Source organism: Gekko japonicus, unplaced genomic scaffold, assembly GCF_001447785.1.
Source record: "Gekko japonicus isolate JY-2015 unplaced genomic scaffold, Gekko_japonicus_V1.1 scaffold75, whole genome shotgun sequence".
Lineage (NCBI taxonomy): Eukaryota > Metazoa > Chordata > Lepidosauria > Squamata > Gekkonidae > Gekko > Gekko japonicus.
In genome coordinates, this window is record NW_015173124.1 from 1,768,606 (window position 1) to 1,784,773 (window position 16,168).

At 45.0% G+C, this 16,168-nt stretch overlaps 1 protein-coding gene across 1 annotated transcript; it reads right to left on the reverse strand.

Annotated features, from left to right (window-relative positions):
• Nucleotides 1-51: 51 nt before the first annotated feature.
• On the reverse strand, nucleotides 52-15,152 carry BEST4 (bestrophin 4). Its single transcript, XM_015421976.1, has 9 exons — nucleotides 15,001-15,152; nucleotides 13,153-13,247; nucleotides 10,253-10,486; nucleotides 8,809-8,963; nucleotides 7,906-7,983; nucleotides 6,604-6,756; nucleotides 4,896-4,976; nucleotides 3,981-4,135; nucleotides 52-2,675 (listed from the first exon to the last, which is right to left on the reverse strand). The coding sequence occupies exons 1-9, from the start codon at nucleotides 15,150-15,152 to the stop codon at nucleotides 2,255-2,257; spliced, it is 1,524 nt and encodes a 507-aa protein (XP_015277462.1). The 3' UTR covers nucleotides 52-2,254.
• Nucleotides 15,153-16,168: the final 1,016 nt, after the last annotated feature.

The window sequence follows — 16,168 nt, forward strand, 5'->3', positions numbered from 1 at the left end:
TTCTTGTAGACATCTGTAGGCTATATTCTATATACGCGCACGCATGTGGCATGGAAGAGGGTTTGAGTTTTTGATCTTGTCCCTGAACAGTGATGTCATCTGCTGACTCAGAAGCGTTTCTGAGCTTGTTTCAGCACTACGCTGATGTGTCTTCCTTGCAGAGCAAACCGTAGCGTGCTTGTGTGCTGTGCCAGAGCCTGTGCAGGAAGGGGCTAGAAGTGGTGATCCCCAGGAGCTAGATGTGGTTTGTACAGAATAATATGTTAAAGAAATTAATAATTTCAAGGCATTATAACTTGGGATTTTTATAAATTTCATGCGCATGTATGGAGTTATAACTGATGTGCAGGTGTTTCTTTACTGTTCACTTCTTGAATTGCCCCAACCTTAAAACTCAGAATTGCAAAGTTGTATGAGGAAGTCTCTTTGCTTCCTGGTATGTGATATCTTAATCACCCACATGAGCATGTCATATGCAGTTTGTGCTCAGCTCCTGCTGGAAAGTCATGTAAGCTTGGAAGTGTCATTTGGGGGATATCCTGCCCCTTCTGGGTTTGTACAGTCTGCAGATTTGCAGAGGACCTAGACCTCTCTTCAAGTGCGTAAAGCATATTTCTAATGGTTTGATTTTGGGGTAGTAAGGGAACCAAAAAAAGTATTAGTGGGCTTGCAGCAGTTATTTGCTTGTGACCTACCAAAATTAGATGCAGTAAATTGCCGGTTTTACCTGATGATGCTTCATTGCTTCAGCACACCTGTTGACGCACTGCTAAGTGACTGGGTTGTCTTCTGTTGACCTTCCAGTATCATTCCAGTGCCAGATGAAATCCCTTCTAGCAGAAGGGCCTGACCTCTTTCCCAAAGGTTTGGTTCTTTCGAAAGCTGGGAACAACTCTCCATTTTCTAACTTTGTTATATTCTAATTTTGGAATACACACCTAAGGGCATCGAGTGAGTGTAAGTAAAATTTGGTATACGGTCATTGTCCATTTGAAAACACATGACAGAATGGATTTAAGTGTGCCTGGTGTTAAGAAATTGTAAATTATAAGACTGTTGCTTATTGGTTTGTGATTTCAGCTAGTGTCTCAATTCCCTGCCTTTGTACAGATAAAGTTAGCATTCTCCAGGAAGTGAAGTATTCTTCATATATGTTAACATTTTTGTGTTTCTTCTAGCTGGTGTATGTAATAGTGTGAGGGTGCTTTACGAAACCTCCTTTGACTGCGGCAGGCTTTTAATGAAGTAGGGGACTTGTGAGTTAGTAACTGATATGTCATTGTGTTGTTCTTTCAGGTGATACAGAGGTATTTCACAGTTTAAGCATAATACTCTCGGCCCAGGTGTCTTGCTTTTGGCTGTACAGATGCAGTCATGCCTGTCCATACTGGATAATTGGATGCTAGGTCAAGGTTTGTGTGTGTGTAGTTACATACAGCCTGATTTAATAAAATACCACATCTCAGTCTAGATCAGGCTTCAAGAACTATTTCAAAGCCTTAAGGTGTACCAAAAATCAAGGGTGTCCTCAGCCTTTTATATGGACACCTCCATCTAACTGGATCCCTGAGTAAGAGTGTGGTATCCTTTAAATGTCCATTGGATATGCAGACTAATTTGAATTCTTAAGAATCCATGTTCAGATCTGTCAGCCTGAAATTACTCCTCTGGTGCAAATCATTTCCTGAAGTTACTTTGAGAACCCTGATCATAAGGGATCAATATAGACATTTGCCTTGATGTATAAGGGTCCAACTCAAAGGCCACTAGAAGCTGGACAACTATGTATTTGCAGGGGTTTTTTGTTAACCCTGTGTTTGATGCAAAGAATTTGACATCATGACCCTGTGCAATCTGGTCAAAGTAATACCCTTGACCTCTTATATTTGAAAGAAGAGGACAATTTCTGCACAAATATCTTTAGGTCTTTACAGGTTTGCAAGAATCACATCACACGATAAAGATTCAAGCATATGTCGTAATAAATATACATAAAGTAGCTGCTCAGTTGTTTCTCATAGCCTGCCCATACACCAGTCAGCTACAGCTTATCAGCTCTCTGCTTCATGTTGGAATTAGCCATGTAATTCCTTAAAATGTCACTTAATAGAGAAATAGGTCTGGTTCTACAGAAGTAATAAAAGATTCACTTCAATCAGCTTGTGTTTGAATTCATAAGAAACTGCCTCCCTGACTTAGCCCGTACCCAGTGCCATAGACTCTCACCTGCCCAGCAAGCCCTGCCATTGTGGATCTAGCCTGAGGGCTGGTCAGTGAGGCTAATGCTGTCGTCGGAGGCTTCCATCACTGTAATGTGGGGTAGTTCCTTTCTATGTATCCCTGTGTTTTTAGGTTTGTAGGAGACTCCAAGATGGGAGTCAGAGGTGGGAGTTACACTAAGCCTGGTCTCCTCGTCCTCTGTTTCCTCTTCCTCAATACGACCTACTGACTCTGGGTCTTCCCTACGGTAGAAGCTGGGGCTGGAGGCGGGAAAGGTGCCTTCTGCCCTTGCGCGTCGTAGTTGATGGTGAATTCGGCTGCCCTTTCCAAAATTCTTGAGGCTGACTGCAGGGGAAGCTGCTGCAGTGAGGAAGCGGTTGAGCAGGGGCGTCTGGATCCTAGTCATGTTGGGTGATGCATCTATCTGCTGGTTCTGTTCTGGGTCATCGCTCATCCTGCACAGGGAAGGGAAAAGGTTAAAGGCTTAAAGCACAAGCAGTTGGATCCTGTCAAGGTCATGATTTTGTGCAGAGAAATATGACCCCTCCCCTCCTGCAGCAATCCCAAATGCTGCTCTTGGGGTACAGGGGTTCCCATGAGTAACACGAGGGGGGATTTGGGGGTCTGCTGCAGGTGGGGGGGATCCCATCAAAATTCCCCATCCCTTTTCAAAAGGTCCAACCCAAGATTCCTTGAAGTGTCGAGATTCCAGCAGCATAATTTCAGCTATTTACATAACCTGCTTCAATACATTTTAGGGTCCAGTGGTGCCTTTTAAAACCAACCAAGGGTCTATTTTTAAGGTATGAGCTTTTGTGTGCATACACACTTTTTCAAATACAGTGGAATGGGAGGTAAGGGTCAAACTTCTAGACAGGCAAATTAACATGTGGCATGATGTTTTAAGATATGCAAAAACAAATAACAAGCTAAGGTTATAAGGCCAACAGTTGTAAAGCAGTAAATATGTCAAAATAAATTTGAGACTCTGTTCACCCTCAGAGTGTGGAGGTCACTAAACAGCATTTTTACTTTCTCTTTTGAGGTGGGAGAATTGTATGTCAGCCAAACATTCCAATATTCCTTGTATTACATTCAGTATTGTAATATACTATTCCGAAAAAGAAATGCATTAAAATGTATAGTCCTTCTGTATGAGAAGTAGCAGAATACAAGTAGAACTTTTAATGATGCCCTTTCCCAACCATGTTAGATAGAACATTTATATAATTTTTGGTGTACAGGCTGCAGGTTTGTACATAAGCCCTACAGTACTGGATATTTTTAATCCCTTTCCTAATATACTAATAATGTATGGGATTCATCCACTATCAGTGTTTTTTGCCTTGGGTGACGGCGGAAAAAAGGAGGGCCTGGTGCCTTTTCTTGCTTTTGAGGTTTACCATCAAGAGTTTGGTCAGGGAGGTAATAGCACATCTCTTAACATGGAACTAATTGGGGGGAGGGAGGGCTGCCATTTTACCTATACCAATTGAAGGGAAGAGTTCAGCTCATCCCTGAGCAGTCACCTTTTGTGGGCCCCTGGGCTGAAGGGAAGGTGAGACTGATCAAGAAATGCCTTCGGCTGAATTGTGAATAATTTAAAAGGGAGTCCAGAAAATGAGAGGGAACAGAAGCCTTCTCTGGTGTACTTTTTAATAGCTGAGTGCTCGTGGGGCTGGAGCTCGGAGCTCTGTTGGGGGCACTCTCCCATCCTCTCTGAGAAGAGTGACTGCATTTGATTTTCCAGTTGAACATACCGCATGTCAAAGGTGGATCCCATGAAGGAGGGTTTCAAGGTCTCGGCCATTGTGGCCATTGTGTAGGGGGGTTGCGCTGTAGATTCGTTCCAGTATTTGTCCTTGCCAGTTGGGGGTAAATTTTGGTACATGTCATCCACTGAAAGCAGTGATACCTAATCAGGCAATAAAGGACAATTTTTTAAATCAAAGGGTAACTTAGTAAAATTTATTTTTAGTAATGACTGTTTCAGTTCAAGTTTGAAGATAACGAAGAATTGAATATCATTACAAAGAGTGTGCACAGTAAACCCATGTAAACAAGGATGTCTCTGGAGGAATAAGAAAATTCATAACACTCATTGCTAAAGGATCTGAAGAAAAACAGACTGAACAACTCAGCCTGTTTTGAGTAAGAGGCGATGTAGAGTCATGGCTGGGTCCACAATAGAATCTCCTTCTCCAGCTCTTGTTGGATGGGAGTCGTGTCACGGATTTTGTGGAAGAAATCAAATCAGGAAGTATTGTGAGAAATGGAATTAATGCAATTACAAAGAGATTAAAATCATCTGGTGTGCAGTCTGTGGGTAAAAAGGATCATGAAGTTGTATTCTGATCTACTTAAATTGCATAAGTCTGGGTTTTGCACCATTCCACTAGTGGTGGTACTTGTGTCCAGCAAAGGGCTTTTTGTGCCACAGCCAAGTACTGCCGATGACAGGCTATAGTCATGGGATCCGGCCCTCTGTTTTGTTTTTATTGTGAGTTTTCACAGAAGCATTGTGTTAAGGATAAGTCAGGGTGGCAGGAATGGAGCTCAGTATTATGCAGATCACATGTATCTTGTTCAGATGGTTCCAAAAGACTCTAATAAAAAGACTCTAATATTCCCAATATGGATAGCATATTGCTTTTCCTTTATATGACCAGACTCACCTGGAGGTTCCTGTCTATCAGTTTGTTGGTTTCAAAGTCGTCGTCATCCTCTCCAAAGGGATTAATTATCTGTTCTGCCACCTGCAGGAAGAGAAAGATGGGAGGAATATCCAGTGCTTTTAAAAAGGGTGACAATTCTGAGTTTTGGCAGACAATTTGTAAATCTTGGGGGAACTCTGAGCCCATATGATCTATTTACATAATATCACTGAATCCTCTTCCCCAAATTTATTGAAACTCCCATTGAATGCTGCATTTGAACTGAGAACTCAACAGATGGACTTAACCAGGATAAGGCCCTGAGAAGAAATGGCTCATAACAAAAATGAGGACATAAAACAGCACTCCAAGCAAGGCAACTTTATATAAGCATATTAATGACATATATATCATAAAGCCAGTCGAATCCTTCTCTAGGGGGCAGTGCTCATCTCCGTTTCCATGCTGAAGAGCCAGTGCACAGAACACTGTTACCTTCCCACCGAAGTGGTACGTATTTATTACTAAAATTTTGGTGCCTAAAGTCCACCACCAACTCCTTAATGTTAGGTGTGTTTCTATTTGCTGGGTGCAGTTTTGTTTTTTAAATGGCTTGTGGAAGAAATCCTCACTGCAGGGCGAGTAGTGTAAAACAACTGTACAAGTGAGAAGGGGCTGCCTGAAGTCCCCATTCTGCCCCCACCCCCATTTGTAGATTGCCTCCAGATCCTGTTAAGAATCTAGCTTTTTAAATCTATAGGGAATATAAACGGCTTTTGGCCATGATGCCAAAATGGTATCTCTCATTTTCAGAAGTGGCCATGATGCCAAAATGGTATCTCTCATCTTCAGAAGCAGAACAAATTTAGAGTCCAGTGGCACCTTTAAGACCAGCAAAGGTTTTTGTGTGCATGCACACTTTTTCAAATGCTTCAGGAGCAGTATGCCCAGGGGTCATTTCGTAGAAAAAGAGCTAGGGGGACTCATTAGCATATGCCACACCCCCTGACATCACCGGAAATGTGTCATAAGTCCACACACCCCGGCCCCAACAGTCCCGGCCGCCACCGCTGGCCTTGCAGCTCCACTGCCGAGCCCCACAGGAGTGCAAGGAAGCCCCGCGAAGGCCCTCCCTGGCCCCAGGCAGGCAGGGGTGGGGAGAGGCAGGGAGGAAGCAACTTACCCTCCCTCTTCTCCTGGCTGAATGAGGGCCAGAAGCAGGGGGCGGGGCTTTGTCATGTGTCCCGCCCCCCGTACCTCACCCGGGGGAACTGTGTTCCCCCGCGTTCCCCCCCCCCCGAAATGACCTCTGAGTATGCCACAATAATCGGGGGACAACAGTGGGAAGGACTGTTGCTTTCAGCATCTGTTTGTGCTCTTCACAAAAGTAGTGGATCCCTGTGGAAAACAAAATGCTTGACTAGATGGATCTTTGGTGTGATCCAGCAGGCTGTTGTTACAGATGACTGACTGCTGTGGCAAGATCACTCAGTAGCTATCAGTGACTTCAGAATCCCCAGAGAATAACTGAACTTTAAAGCCTGTTGTGCATCCTGCCCACTTTGGTTCTAGGGATGGAAATCAAGATCTCCAGCAAACTAGTTAATTGGTAGATCCTTGGGCTCGGACAGCCTCTGCTCAGATTCATGTTATGCCCCTGGACAAGCCACTCTCAAGAATATAAAAGACAAGTCAAGGCATCGGGTGTTGGGGGGGGAAGCATTCTCACCTTCAGCCAGCCAGCATAAAAGAAGAACTGCAGGAGGGTGGGCAAGGGAACGTACATATCTAGGTCTCCAGCTTGATCTGAGTCCAGAGGCTGTAGGAACTGGCGCCCAATCACACAAAAGGCAAAGAAAGAGTAGACAGCAATGGTGACTACCTACAGAAGATATTCCATTAATGTCAGCTGGAGATTGTTCGGTGTTACTAATGTCACACAGGAACATATATCCTCCTCTTGCGGTATCTGATTAAAGACTGAACATATGTATTGGCAGTGTACTAGATGCCCAACCAGCTGCAAAGCAATAAAAACAATTTGCTCTTTTATTTCGTAGCTTGGCTTGCCAATTATTTAGCAGCTGTAACAGCAGACATGTCTATCTGTTCAGTTGTGTGTCTGCCTCAAGTCTCAGAAAGGTGGACTACAAACAAAAGTTCCCTAGGAGGAGCAGAACGAGATGGGCAACAACTCCTGGATGCTTAGAGGAACTTCCAGGTCTCCCTACTGCAGTAGAATGGGCCATATATGTAAGAAGAACAGCTGCAGAAGGGAAGAGCCAGCAAGGCTCCAGCAGCAAGAGAAGGAAGTGTTTGGATGCATATTATGATACACAATGGGGAGAGGAAGGTGAGGATGTGGCAAGTGGCACAGGCTCCATTGTTCTATTTTCAAGAGACAAAGAGAAGGGTTATGTGGGTATTTAGTACTGATTATTAAATACAACACACAGGAAAGGTGATGGTGGAATCAAAAAAGGATGCTTCATGCTTACAGTAGCCAATGTCTTTTCAAACTCCATCACCTCTAAAGGAGAAGGAGGAGACTGGATTTTTACCCCACCCTTCACTACTCAAAGGAGTCTCAGAGTGGCTTACAATCTCCTTTCCCTGCCCTTCCCCACAACAGACACCCTGCGAGGTGGGTGGGGCTGAGAGAGAGCTTTCAAGAACTGCTTATGAGAGAACAGTTCTGAAAGAACGTATGGCTGACCCAAGGTCACACCAGCAGCTGCATGTGGAGGACTGGGAAATCAAACCCAGTTCTCTCAGATTTCTCCCTTTACTACTATTTATTTATTTGTTAGATTTGTACCCCGCCCTCCCCAGCAGACTCAGGGCGGCTACAACAAAGGCAATTGCCATAACAGTTAAAACATCATAAAACAATCATTACACAATAAAAACAATCATTAAGTAAAGTGCGGTGCTCTTGATGTTAAAAAATTTTCTCAATCCAAGATGGGTTCATTCATTAACCTAACCTGACAGCATGCATTGTGGGAGGGAGGGGATGTTTGTTACTGACCTGTGTGTACACCAGGGGAATGCTGATCCAGTCATAGTGAAAAAGCATGCTGCATTTGGAGCGGTAGAGATTCAGTTCCTGAACAGAGAGGGTTTTTTTTCCCTTAGTTCAACATTGAGAGAGCTAACAGGCTGAATTAGTATACGTACATCTCGAGTGAAATCTCAAGGCCCCTCCCTTGTCAATATAGTTAAAACTTTGATTTTCAGCTAAGAGAATACTGGATCAGTTGCCACTGCTACTTCATGAAGCCCCTATACAACCCGTTTGTGTTATAGAAGTAATACCTAGCAATGAAGGTCACAGTGCTGGAGACTGTAAGCAAAAGTCCCTGACCAGTGTTGTTTTTTTTAATTATTATTTTAAAAATGTATTAGCTGCGAATGTTCCCTCTAAGCTGTGGAGTCTTGTGAGCAAAAACTGTACTTTGTGAGCTACTGGCATTAAAGTTGTGAGCAAGCAATTTGGCTACTGCATAAGTTAGTTTGCTTTGGAGCCATCCTTCCTGAGCTAAGACAAAAATGTGTGAGCTGGAGGCTAAAAAAACCATGAGCTAGCTCACACTAACTCAGCTTAGAGGGAACATGGGCTGCCTTTCTACCTTGTGGAACTCAAGGCTGCCTACGATGTAAATAAAATTATTATTTAAAAAAATACCTAAAAACCACAATTTAAAATATCAGTCGGGACTGCCAATAAATAAAAACTAAATTAGTGAAACGCAGTCCTAAATAAAATTCCTCTTCCATGAATAAAGACTGGGTATTGCTACAGGCACCCATACATCCTTGAAGCATATTCAAATCTGAAACTGAGCAAAGGGGGAAAATCACGCTAGTTGTGCAGCAAAGAACAAGCTTGGGCTGCCGACTAGTGACCCCCCTGACTGTTTCCACAGCTTACGTCCATGAGTAGGCGGAGTGCCACATCATCCCGGATCCGCCCGTCCCGTCGTGCCTGGGCTGCTAGATTGGTGAACCACACACAGGGGATCCAGTATTTGTTGAAGTCTGAGTGGAGGCTCTCAAACATCTTGCGCTCCTCTTGTGTCATGAAACCTGTGTGAAGGCAAGAGCAAGTTGAACCGCTGCTCTCGCCCCTGCTCCTTGGTGCTGGGAAGAGCACCCAGGACCGGCCTGTGCTACTAGCTGTAAATAAGGCCCTCTGATGATAAAGGCTTCCAGTGAGTCTGTAGCGGCATTTATGTGACAGACTCAATGAAAGCCTTTATCACCGGAGGGCTTTATGCTGAGCCCCACAGGGAAATTTCCGGGCAATTTGGAGCCAGGAACAAGTCAATCACCCCTCCTCCCTTGCCACTCAGCCCTAAATCCCCCTCTTCCAAAGTTGCCTTTGGTGAGGTATGATTATATGCATTACTGGTTAACTTGTGATGAATCCCTGACAGCTCTTGTACGAGAGTTCATTGTCAGTGTAATAGAAAGCCGATCCATTACTTCATATGCTGAAAATTAGCTTTATAAGTTGTTTAGTAGTTCAGTAATAAGCTGCGGTGGCTCAAGTGGTTAAGACGCTGAACTGCAGGCTGTGGAAGGTCGGTAGTTCAGCAGTTCGAGACCTGGGTGCCGCATGACGGAGTGAGCTCCTGTCTGTAGTTCCAGCTCCTGCCAGCCTAGCAGTTCGAAAGCAAGAAATTGCAAGTAGATAAATAGGTACCACTTCAGTGGGAAGGTAACAGCGTTCCGTGCGCCTTGGTGTTTAGTCATGCCGGCCACATGGCCACGGAAACATCTTTGGACAGCGCTGGCTCTTCGGCTTTGAAACGGAGATGAGCACCGCAACCCTAGAGTCAGATTCGACTGGCTTTTGAGCAAGGGAACCTTTACCTTTTTAATAAGCTGTAGGTCTCAGTTTGTCATTGATGCAAGTACATTGTGTGAACTGAACTGATCTTTACTGATAGAGATACAGGGCATTTTACTCTTGTCTCTATATACATAACACAGAGATAGTTAAATGTTTGTTTAAAACTGATGTGTCTCTATACGGAATCAGTGAATGATTCCAATGATCAGTCCCTGATCCTAGGCCTAACTTCAAATGAGGCAACATCCTACCATTTTGTATGCACATTATACAGGGATTTCTCAGCTCGGGGATTTAGCAGGTTTTTGCAGAACTCTCCCTGGTGTCCCAAGACCAGTGTTCAGATTTAGGTGCTTCTGGAACAGTGATATCTATGGAGTTGTTGTTGGTAAAGCTTGATTAGTTAGATAGTGGTGCTGTTTAAATAAATAAATAAAACCTTCATAGCTTTGAGTCACATTGGGGCATCACTCCCTCCCTAACCCACTTCTCCTTGCCCAGGTTCAAGATGCAGAGTTACCAGCATCTACTATGTGATCCATCGTCGGGAACCTCTTAAGCACCCTGGTGCTGACTGAGCGCAGGATGAGTACAGATGACAGGTTGGCGTAACGGATGAGAGTACGCCGCAAAATGCGGCCTTTGTCATCCTTGCCATGCACGTTGCTAGAGATGATGCACATCAGCTGGTCCGGCAGTGGGATGCTGGTATACTGAGCCCACCAGCGGTTCACAATTAGTGTGACATAGAAACCTGCCCAGAGAAAAATAGAAGGGGCCTTGAAATTATTTACAGTACAGCAATGTAGCTTTCCCAAGTATGATGCGTGGTGTCCAGCCTTAGTGAGACAATTGCTGCCACTGGCGTATATCAGCTCTGTACACTGCTAAGTGGAAACATTTAAATTATTACTAATCATCAACATCATCAATAAAAACCTCAATGACATAACTCATCACAAAGAAAAGTCAGCTTTGAAGATATGATTCATTCGGCCCTGAAGACTTAACCAATTTTCAGAAGGCCCGTCAATAAGGGAGGAGGCTTGGGGGCAAGTCTCTCTTCCATGTGACCACTGGTCTTATTTATTTAAAATCTTTATATTGTGCCTTTCTGCAATGCCAAAGGTAGCTTATAAAATATGCATATACACAGTTAAAAACATAATTAAACACATGCATTAAAATATATCAAATTAAAACTGCAACATTGTCAACAGCCAGCTGCTGGAGATAGTCATTCGTTGTTTCTGCTAAGGTAAGCTTTGCATCTTTTATGGACCGAAGAGAGTGTAGACGCCTTTTGTACTGTATCTGGCAGACTGTCCCAAAGTGTAGACACAGCCACTGAAAACAAGACTGCACAGGTTGTAGCTGAACAAACCTCCCAAATGGAGGAGACCATAAGAAGTGAGGTGCCTGGCAACCTTAGTTGGTTCAGAGATCGAATCTCCTGCGGAGCTGGGCACACGGGAAAGCCAGTTCCGAAGCAGGCTATGCATGAGCTCACAGGCACGCAGGCTTCTGTGTCGCAAGGAGAGGAAAGCCAGTTCCAAAGCAGGCTATGCATGAGCTCACAGGCAGGCACGCAGGCTTCTGTGTCGCAAGGAGTGGAAGCCCCCTGGCCTGTAAGGGGAATCCCTTGTCTTTGACTTACTCTCTCTAGAGTACCTGGTAACTTGACTGTGTGGCTCAGAGAACTGTCATTTTCACTTTGGACTTTTTGGAGCACATGTGACAAGGGTGGGATATGAGAGTTAACAGAGGGAATAGCTTGTGAACCCACCAGCTTGGGTGTGTGTGTTTCTACCATTTCATTCTGTCCTCTAGTAGGTTGCTTGCACTGGCAATGGCAAGCAGGCTCAGGATGCATTTTTCCTGTCTAAGCTGTATATCATTTAGACAAATCTTCTCCCATGCCAAACTGTCTCTTCCCTTTTCTTTTTAATTACCTGTCCCCTGCCCAGTACTTCCCCCTTTTTTCCAGGCTGCAACATGCTTTACAATATCCCTGTGTTATCATACTTTCCACATTATGCTTCTCTCTTGTTAATCAGGGCCAGCCCTCATGTATACAAAAGGACTTTTTCTCCAAGCATGTCATTTGTACTTCATGTTGGCTTATAGATCATCTGGGGAGCTGTGGCCCAAAAGCAGCACTGGAAGCTGAAAAGGGAGGAGGGTATGCTAGATCGGATCTTGAAGGAGGAGAGCCGTCTGAAATTAGCAGGATTCGTTCCCAGCTCTGAGAGGAGATCTGGAGCTATGGATAAGAGGAAGGAAGTGGCTTAAAGCCAGAATGTCTGGGTCCCCTTCTCATTTGCACGAACACACGTGAAACCTGCCTTATACTGAATCCGGGTCAGCAGCACTGTCTACTCAGAGTGGCAGCCACTCTCTAGAGCCTTAGGCAGAGGTCTTTCACATCACCTCCTGCCAGATCTTTTTTTAACCAGAGATGGCAGGCTGTGGAAGGTCAGTAGTTCAGCAGTTCGAGACCCGGGTGCCGCATGACGGAGTGAGCCCCCGTCTCTAGTTCCAGTTCCTGCCAACCTAGCAGTTTGAAAGCAAGAAATTGCAAGTAGATAAATAGGGACCACTTCAGTGGGAAGGTAACAGCGTTCCGTGCACCTTGGTGTTTAGTCATGCCGGCCACATGGCCATGGAAATGTCTTCAGACAGCGCTGGCTCTTCAGCTTTGAAATGGAGATGAGCACCGCAGCTCTAGAGTTGGATTCCCTTTCAAGCAAGGGAACCTTTACCTTTTTACATGCCAAGCAGATGCTCTGTCACTGAACCAAGACCCCTCCCCAATGAGGAGAGACATTTAATGGGACATCAGAAGTGTTTTGGAAAGACAGGCTCTTGGACTCTGTTCTCTCATTTTGAAGGGGGGTGTTGGGGGTATCTTAGAGCAGGGCATGTCAGCAACACCTTTTCCTATTGTTGAAAAGAGACCGAAAGTCCTATCTCAATATCTTCTTTATCTGCAGATATTTTCTATAGGATCCAAGCCAGGATGTGTCACTAGCAATGTTCCCTCTAAGCTGAGTTAGTGTGAGCTGGCTCACAGTTTTTTAGCCTCCGGCTCACAGATTTTTGTCTTCGCTCAGGAAGGACAGCTCCAGAGCAAACTAATGTATGTAGTAGCCAAATCGCCCACTCACAACTTGAATACCAGAAGCTCACAAAGTAGAATTTTTGCTCTCAAGACTCCACAGCTTAGAGGGAGCATTGGCCACTAGTGTTGGAGTTTTAAACCCATGTTTACAAGTAAAGTGGGGTTCTGAAAAAGTGAATTTTACTAAATGTAGGCCATTTCCTCCAGCCCTTACAAAAGTGCCCAAGCCAACAACCTGGAGAAGGGGTTTCTGTCAAGAGCAGGCAGGGAGGTAGTGTGAGGGCATAGGTGTGCCATACCTAGGACGAAAGACAGGGGGATTAGGTCAGTGGAGCGGTTGCAGTACTGAGCCACTTTTGAGAAGAGATGTTTCTGTTTCTCATTCAGAAAGTGCCTAGGACAGGAGAGAGAGAGACAAAGACAATCATAACAACGTAAGAGCCTTGCTGGATCAGACAAGTGGTCCATCTTGTCCAGCATCCCCTTTCACACTGTGGCTAACCAGTTAACCTGGAGGGACAACAAACAAGGCACAGAGGTCCAGGCCTGATGTTGCTTCCTAGCACTGATAGTCAGAGGATTCTAATGAACAACAATTAATTTAAATTCCCTGTTTCCCCAAGTAGTCCATTAGAAGCGTACTGTAAGGGGCCTATAATAGCATTGTTTATGAGCCAATTAATCTGTAGCCTTCAAACATCCTGGTAAACCACTCTGAAATCCAAGACAGCAGAAGTGTGGTTATGCTGTGTGTGTGATGTATTGGTTGAAGTGTTGGTCTAGGACCATGGGTTTGAATTCGTAGCCACTATCTCTCTGTGTAGCCTACCTCTCAGAGTTGCAATGAGCATGCAGTGGAGGGGGCAGAACTCTGTATGCTGCTCTCAGCTTCTTGGAGGATCGATGTTATAAAAATGTAATAAAGATATGGAAGAAGATCACAAAAAAACCCTCCTTCCCCTTGCAGTATAAGTGCCTTACAGTAAGCTAGGCAGCCTACACCATGACTCCCAGTTGTCCAGATCCATCATGGGACTCTTATAGCTAAAAATAACAGTGCAGAACACATGGAGAGGGAGACACAGGTTCAGGACTCTAATACTGGGTTGGGAAGGAGGCACCTGGAAAGGATGACTGGCCAGGAGGAAATAGGTGCTTGACTTTCTCTTGCCTTCCATCTATTTGAAATAACCTTCTTCCGGGTATGCTCCAAAACTAGAAGTAAGCCCAGCTGGAAGAATAGCCCAAGAAGGGGATTTGCAGGGGAGAATCAGCACCCCTTCAGTAACGTGTGTTTCTTCCTGCAGGAAGGATAGCAGACAGAAGAGACAAGTGTGCAATAAGCAAATATGGGGGACAAGCTCTGCTGTGTCCTGATGTGGAGTCTGCGATTTACAAAAGAATATGGACTGCCTGTGTGACTGACATGGCTCTGGGTGGCAAATGAAACCCTGCACATCACTCAGTGGTGATGGAGGGGCTGGGAGTGGGAATGACTTTATGCTGTAAGGGAAAATGGGAGGCATGCAAGAAAAGAGCACAATTTAAATATAAATTGCACTTATTCAAAGTGGATCTCAGCATCCACGCAAGACTCAAAACAACCCCCCCCCCACACACACACACACCATCCCAAAATTTGCTTCAATGTATTTATAATTCTGGGGCAAGAAAAGGTTGATTTGGCAGACTGTATAAGCTATGCAGATTAAGCAAATTTGCCGATATCTTCTTGTTTGACATAATTTATTGTACTTCTACTGATAGTGGGGAGGAGTAAGAAGCTATGCAGAGCCTTGATGCCCCCAGCTCAAACCCTTGGAAACTATACTGAGCTCTTGCCATCCCATTTGGAGTTCTCTGTATACATTTCTCTAGATTTTCAAGTCAACATTGCTACCTTAAAGACTAGAAACATGCTTTTTAAAAAAATGAAAGCACTGAAAATCTTAACTTGCAAACACTGTGCCTAGTACTGGATTCTGTAGTTTTCTTGTACTTAAGCAGAATCACAGATTTGATGCTTCTGTGCTTATAATGGAGCCTGCTATTGGAGGCAGGCTTAGAGCCCAAGGTGCAGAATTCAGAGTTATGGATTCCCGGGTTGACACCCAATTGGTAATTCAAATAGTGGGTTGCCAGCTCACCTGTAGGTGACACTCAGGGTTGCGTACAGCAAGATGAAGACAAGGAACTCCTTGTAAAGCAGTTTATAGATGCTCCCTTTCCAACGGAAAAGCAGCTTGGAGAAGCCCCCAAAGCGAGCATTGGCTACTTTCAGGGTGTATGAGACTGTCATGGCTGCCTTGTCTGCATGCCATGCGGGCACCAGCTAAAACAGCAAGAGAGAGAGAGAGACTGTTTAGGGAGGGAGAGATCGTGTCCCCCATTTTCTCCTGCATGCCTGCGTGTGGAATGCTGAATGACAATCATAGCGTGTGTTCCTAGGTGCCATCTTTAAATTGTATAGCATGCCATCACTGTTTTATCTCTCTACTCACTTAGAAGCTGTATTGCATTCTAGATTAATATCCAAAATGAATTTCCCCCAGATTTGGTTGCACAGCACAGAGGCTGTTTCTTGCAACGTGCCAAGTCTATGCACATCATCAAGGATGGGAGACAGTTTGCATAGAAGGTTCTGGGCCTGGGTGTGAATTCAGAGTTGGCTCCACTTTCAACATCTGAAACCATTTTAGGAGCTGATAATAAATTCTAAACCCATTAAAAAGTCCCTTTGTCCAGTGGCATAAGGAACCACAATGATGGCAATATTAGATCTGAGGGTATGGTATTTACTCTTTGCCAGGTGGCTGGGCAGAAAAATAATTGCTACGCAATCACCTGCCACTGAGCAAGCAGCTATACCTTAAGGATAGGTCAGTTAGCTGGGGCAAATGTACAATGTATATCAGGACCAGGCCTCGGTTCCTGCCAGAGCGCACCGGAGCACCGCTCTGCCAGTCAGGAGCCCAGGGGGAGGGCACATAAACCCCGCCCCCTGATCCCACCAGCCATCAATTGGGAAATGGTTGGGGGGGGCGAAACGTTCCCCCACCTCCCTGAGCCCCGGGGTGGTGGCCTTGGACTCGTAGGGACAAATTCCACCTCTCGTGTGTGACATCACACGTGAGTGGCCATTCTGGCTCCCCCAGCTCTCGGGAGGGGCTCTTTAAAATGTTATGGCCGCTGTCCTGTTCTTGGCGGCAGCTGCGACACCGGCGCGGGGGGAGGGGTGGGGCGAAACGTTCCCTTGCCTCCCTGAGCCCCGGGGTGGTGGCCTTGGACTCGTAGGGGCAAATTCCACCTCTCGTG